This window comes from Propithecus coquereli, unplaced genomic scaffold, assembly GCF_000956105.1.
Source record: "Propithecus coquereli isolate 6110/MARCELLA unplaced genomic scaffold, Pcoq_1.0 Scaffold83, whole genome shotgun sequence".
In the NCBI taxonomy this organism is placed as follows: domain Eukaryota; kingdom Metazoa; phylum Chordata; class Mammalia; order Primates; family Indriidae; genus Propithecus; species Propithecus coquereli.
In genome coordinates, this window is record NW_012154507.1 from 3,384,486 (window position 1) to 3,390,667 (window position 6,182).

The following is a 6,182-nucleotide window of genomic DNA, read 5'->3' on the forward strand; positions in this document are numbered from 1 at the left end:
TTGTCAGAGGCGTCTTCATTTTTTGTTGGTTTTTAAATAATATAGTTACATGGGGAAAAATTGCAAAAGATCTAAAAAAGTGTACGATGAAAAGTAAATCTTTCCTGTCCAACCAGTTTCCCTCTCCAGAAATAATCACTGCAACAAATTTCTTGTGTAGCCTTCTAAAATTATTCTGTGCACATACAAACACATGCATATATTTGTCTGTTTTGTTTAACACAAAGTTTTACACATTATTCTGTACCTTGCTTTTTTCATTTAACAATAGCTTTTGCAGATCATTTTATATGACTACATAAAGAGCTTTAATTGTTTTATATCCTTTGAATCTTTTTTTAAAGCACTATAAGTCAGAGAATATATCCTTTGAATAGATACGTCATAATTCATTTAGTTTTCTACTTGTGGACAAAAGCGGTTGCTGGTCTTTCACTAGTACTGCAATGAATAATTTTATATGAATATCATTTCTCACAGATGCAAATATAGCTATAAGATGGATTCCTGTATGGAACGAGTTAATGTGCACGTGTAATTCCAAGAGATAGTGCCAAATTGTTCTGTGTTGATGTTGTATCATTTTATACACCCCCAGCAATATGAGAGTTCCTATTTGTTCATATCCTATTTGTCTACCAATGTAATATGTTACCAAATATCTTGATCTTTGCTATGTTAGATTTATTCTAAATATATCAATTAAATTTTTAAAATCGCAATTTCATTTTTGGCATTGAATATCTCATTTTTCTAATAATTTTATGTTGGCCAGTTTAATTTGAGAGAGTAGCTGTGGTTTTTATATTTCCTATTTTGTTCTGAATTCTATTACCATGTCTGTGTGTGTCTGTGTGTGTGTGTGTGTGTGTGTGTGTGTGTGTGTGTGTGTGTGTTTGACAGGGTCTCACTCTGTCACCTGGTCTAGAGTGTAGTGGCATCATCATACCTCACAGCAACCTCAAACACCTGGGCTCAAGCCATCCTCCTGACTCAGCCTCCTGAGTAGCTAGGACTACAGACGTGAGCCACAATGCCTGGCTAATTTTTCTGCTTTTTGTAGAAACAGAGTCTCACTCCTGTGCAGGCTGGTCCCGAACTCCTGTCCTCAAGTGATGCTCACGCCTCAGCCTCCCAAAGTGCTAGGATTATAGGCATAAACCACCATGCCTGGCCTCAACTTTTTATGCTGTCAACTGGCTTTTTGAAATATTGTTAAGGAATTATCATATTTAACCAAATATTTTGTCAAAGATGTTGATATACTAAATCAAGAAAGAAATGTTCGGTTTTGTTTTTCTTTTTAAAGCCGGCTGTTTATAGGCTGAACAAGCAAGACCCCATCTCTAAAAAAAAAAAAAAATAGAAAAATTAGCTGGGAGTGGTAGCATGCACCTCTAGTACAAGATACTTGGGATGCTGAGGCAGGAGGAGTTTGAGGTTGCTCGAGCCCAGGAGTTTGAGGTTGCTGTGAGGTATGAAGATGCCACTATACTCTAGACCAGGTGACAGAGCAAGACCCTGTCTCAAAATAGAATAAAGTAATAAATAACAAAATTTGCAGTTTAGAGAAAGAGTATTACATGCTATTAGCTAGACTTGTGACATTGCACCAAGTTTAATTAAAATGGGTCTTTATTAAGTTTGAAAATTCAAGAATCTTTGTTTACTCTTGGTTTTTGTTTGTTTTGGTTCTTTTTTTCTTTTTCCTGCAAGTAGGATTACATTGAGAAGATTACTTGAAATTTGTGTATTTTCAGAAATTGGACAAGTGGTTATAGTCATACTGTTAATAATTTTTTAATAACTTGTTTTTTGTAACTATTAAGTTTTGGCAAACAAAAATCACTCAGTTACTCCTTTATAGAGATACTTTTCTTCTAATCCTTTTTAATGAATTTAAGCTTTTATATTTAATGGGGTTTATATTGGAGATGTAATTTTATATCCTATGTTTTTATCTCTGTTGAAAATTTTATCATAAACATTTTCCCTGGTATTTTCGCAGTGTATTTAAACTTGTTATTTAGGATCCATTCAGCCTCAGTGTAGTGAGAGGCAGTATGACTGTTCGGTTAAATGTGGGGACTCTGGGGTCAAACCGCCTGGCTATTGAATCCCAGGTCTGACTCTTACTGTCTGTGTAACCTAGGCTAAGTTATTTTACCTCTGTGAGCCTCAATTTCCTCATCTATGGAACGGAGATACTAACTGTACCTACCTCATAAAGTTATTGCCATTTAAATGAAGTAATACACATAAGGCATTTAGAACAGTGCCTGGCAGATAATAAGTGCTCAGTAAATATTAAATATTTGCATTAAACCTTCACTTGTAACCTAAAGACATTTGTGTTGTGAGTGAAATGTAAGAAAATTTACAAGTGTGCATTGTCCATGCTTTACATAATGATAATATGTCAAGGACCCAAGGTCATCTGTGAGAGCAAGGGTGAGGTGATGGAAAGGGGCTTGAGAGAATTCAAAAAGATTTCAATAGCTGGTTTGGAAAAAAGAGAAAGAGCCTACCAAGGCCACATGGAAGAATTTTACTTGGCCAGGCGGCTAAGTGAAATTGGAGACCTTGAGCCTGTCAACATTCATAATAGTTGAAAGTACAAAGTTCATAGTTGCTGCACTTGGAGAAAACAAATATGAGGAATCCTTTTAAATTGACCTTAAAAGGATTATCTAGTTGATTAATCCTACAGTCTCTAGGCAGTTTATGGTAATATGAATTTAACAAGTATAATTGTGACTTCCTTACTTTATATAGGTATGCAAAGACTAATGTCTAATTACTAACTTGAAAAATCATAAAGCACTTTAAACTGCATCTTAAGTATAAAGTTTTTTCACATAATTGCTGTTTTAGGCCAAAGACTGGATTTCAGATGTGGCTAGAAGAAAATAGAAGTAATATTTTGTCTGACAATCCTGACTTTTCAGATGAAGCAGACATAATAAAAGAAGGAATGATTCGATTTAGAGTATTGTCAACTGAAGAAAGGAAGGTAAGGATAATTGTGCTGAGATTGAAATCTTAGTGAATTCCAGATTTTAAAAATTTTTATAAAAATGCTTTTTTCTGTTTTTGGAAATTGAATACATTCCCTAAACTCTTATGTGGAGAGGAAATTAAATAAATGTGAAATCTCAGCTTCGAGCATATGGATATGTAATGATTATTATTTAATGTTGATGGTTAAGTTTTTGACAGTTTACTGTTTGGATTTGTATAAGTTTCTGTATGTCTTAAGTTAGGGGAATACCCCAAGAAAAGATGCATTAGTTAAAAATCAAAAGCAAAACAGATTAATAAGTGAGAATGAAGTTAATTCATATTTTTTGGACTACTACTTTAGGTTTCTTGCAAGTAGAATTTTTAAAAATGCTATCTATGCACACATTGACTACTAAATGAGAATACTCCTTTTGGGGAAAAAAAGGCTGATGTTCTTTCACATGGAAATTAGGACAGGTGGCTTGCTCCTTGTGAGTTCCTGCACTTGAGGAAGGAAGGAAGGAGCGACCTTTGTGTTACAAGGGGAAGGAATGTGTGTGGTGGACCAATTAAATCCTCAAACTTCACTTTCCCAGGGATGGCAGTGTATAGAACAGGCACCTAGTAACATACATACTTGCTTTGGGCCTTATGGATAAAGGTATTGCATAATGAGGAAGCTAGAAATTGGTCTGACCACCTCTAGCCTTATTTAGAACCTCATTAGCAATTTTGTATTTCTCATTTTTTTGTAAGTATTTATAAAAGGATAAAAATTATAAAGAATTAGATAAAATGTCATCTGAATAAATAAGACCTTACACTGTAAAAGAGGAAGAGACTTGGCAAAAGTTGGAATCAATACTTTTAAGGAAAACCCTAAACATTTACTTAAATCTAGTCTGTTAATGTGGGAAATTCTACAGCATTAAGGGCCCCTTTTCTTTAATAAATAAATGGCCAAGGAAATAAAGTAGGAGGAGAGGAACTATTTTAGATTAAAAGAAATTTAACAACCTGGGCAACAGCAAGACCGTGTCCCTACAAAAAAAAAAATTTTTATTAATTTTTTTTTTTTTGAGACAGAGTCTCACTCTGTTGCCTGGGCTAGAGTGCTCTGGCATCAGCCTAGCTCACAGCAACCTCAAACTCCTGGGCTCAAGCAATCCTCCTGCCTCAGCCTCCCAAGTAGCTAGGACTACAGGCACGCGCCACTGTGCCCCACTAATTTTTTCTATTTTTAGTAGAGATGGGGTCTCACTCTTGCTCAGGCTGGTCTTGAACTGCTGACCTCAAGGCATCCTCCCACCTCAGCCTCCTAGGGTGCTAGGATTACAGGCATGAGCTACCATTCCTGGCCCAGAAAAATTTTTTTAACTTGTCATGGTAGCATAGGCTTATAGTCCCAGTTACTCAGGAGGCTGAGGCAGGAGGATCATTTGAGCCCAGGAGTTGGAAGACTGCAGTGAGCTATGACGATGGCATTGTACTCTATTTAGCCCAGGCAATAGAGTGAGACCCTGTCTCAAAAAAAAAAAAAAAAAAACAAGAGATTTAAGAGACAGATGCAACGAATGGACCTTGTTTGACTCTTGCTGAGTGAATAAAAACCAATCCCAAAAGAATATATACTGTATAATTTATTTATATAACATTCCTGAAATGACAATGTGATAGAGATGGAGAATAATATAGTAGTGGTTGCCAGGGTTTGGGGCCTGGGTGGGGATTTGGGGTGGGGGAGGTGGGCTACATGAAGGATCCTTGTGGTGATGGAACTGTTCTGGTGGTAAATACACAAACCTACAATAAAATACATATACACAAATGAGTAGAAGTAAAATGAGATGGTATCAATGTGTCAGTACCCCAGTTGTGATCATTGCACTGTCGTGTCGCAAGATGTTACCACTGGGGAAAACTGGGTAAAGCCTTCATAGGATCTTTCTGTATTATTTCCTACAACTGCATGTGAGCCTACAATTATCTCGTTTCATTTTAAATAAGTACCTGCAATTATAGTATTTGCACTTAATATGGTTAAATACAAGCAGTGTTTAGATTGAAACATTATAGAGATAGAATGTAATTTTTTAGGCCGGGCGTGGTGGCTCACGCCTGTAATCCTAGCACTCTGGGAGGCCGAGGCAGGTGGATCGTTTGAGCTCAGGAGTTTGAGACCAGCCTGAGCAAGAGTGAGACCCCATCTCTACTAAAAAAAAATAGAAAAAAATTAGCTGGACAACTAAAAATATATATGTTAAAAAACAAAACAAAAAAAAGAATGTAATTTTTTAATGTGCTTTGCAATTAAGTAATAAAAGATTTGTTAATGAGAACACTTAACAGTTCAAGTGTTAATTATTCTGCTTTATATATAAGCATGTTACCTGGAAAAGTTAAGAAATCATTTTCTTTGCTTCTTGATGAAGAGATTAAAAAAACTTTAATAGAAATTAAAAAGAAATCATCTTCCTATTTGTTACTGCTAAAAATCTTTTCTCTTCACCCCCAATATTTTACAAAGGCATGGACTAACAAGGCCAAAGGAGCAGCTGCAGATGATGGAGCTGAAGCAAAGAAGAGAAAACGTGTGGTTGATGAAAGTGATGAAACAAAAAACCAAAAAGAAAAAGCAAAGGAGAATCTGAATTTGCCTAAAAAGCAAAAACCTTTAGATCTCTCTACAAATCAGAAACTATCAGCTTTTGCATTTAAGCAGGAGTAAAGGAAGAAAGTGACCCTAGGAAAGTAATGGATTTTTTACTCATCTTTGATGAATCTGGACTTTTTTAATCTTTAGGAAACTCAGTATATGTTTTTAAAGAGTTTAAAGACAACTGTTTGTCTTTATAAGGTAATATAGTAATTGTATTGGTGTAGGTAACAGAGCATGTGTAAAAACTATCATCTTTGCAGATTACTCTGCCCCCAAATGGAGGGCCATTCAGAAGCACTGTGGTTGTGATTATTGCCTTGAGGCCACCACCATTTCCAGTAGAAGCCGTTTTGATTTTCTTTCTAACCTTCAAAAATCATCAAAGCCAAGGTCTTAAAACCTCAGCATATTGCTACCTTCTTGAGGGTTCCTCATTTGGTTTTTGTCATGTACTAGAAAATACTATAGTCCTCTTCCCAAGTGTGTTCCATAGACTGCTTTCTATGTCTATACTAAACCT

The 6,182-nt window shown here is 35.7% G+C and overlaps 1 protein-coding gene across 1 annotated transcript in view; it reads left to right on the top strand.

The window, feature by feature from the left end:
- Window positions 1-5,808, top strand: part of WDHD1 (WD repeat and HMG-box DNA binding protein 1) — a 98,724-nt gene extending 92,916 nt beyond the window's left edge. Inside the window, exons 23-24 of the mRNA XM_012663740.1 lie at window positions 2,875-3,013; window positions 5,531-5,808. Coding sequence (XP_012519194.1) covers window positions 2,875-3,013; window positions 5,531-5,731 — 340 coding nt within the window. The 3' untranslated portion in view covers window positions 5,732-5,808. The remainder of the gene's footprint in view (window positions 1-2,874; window positions 3,014-5,530) is intronic.
- Window positions 5,809-6,182: the final 374 nt, after the last annotated feature.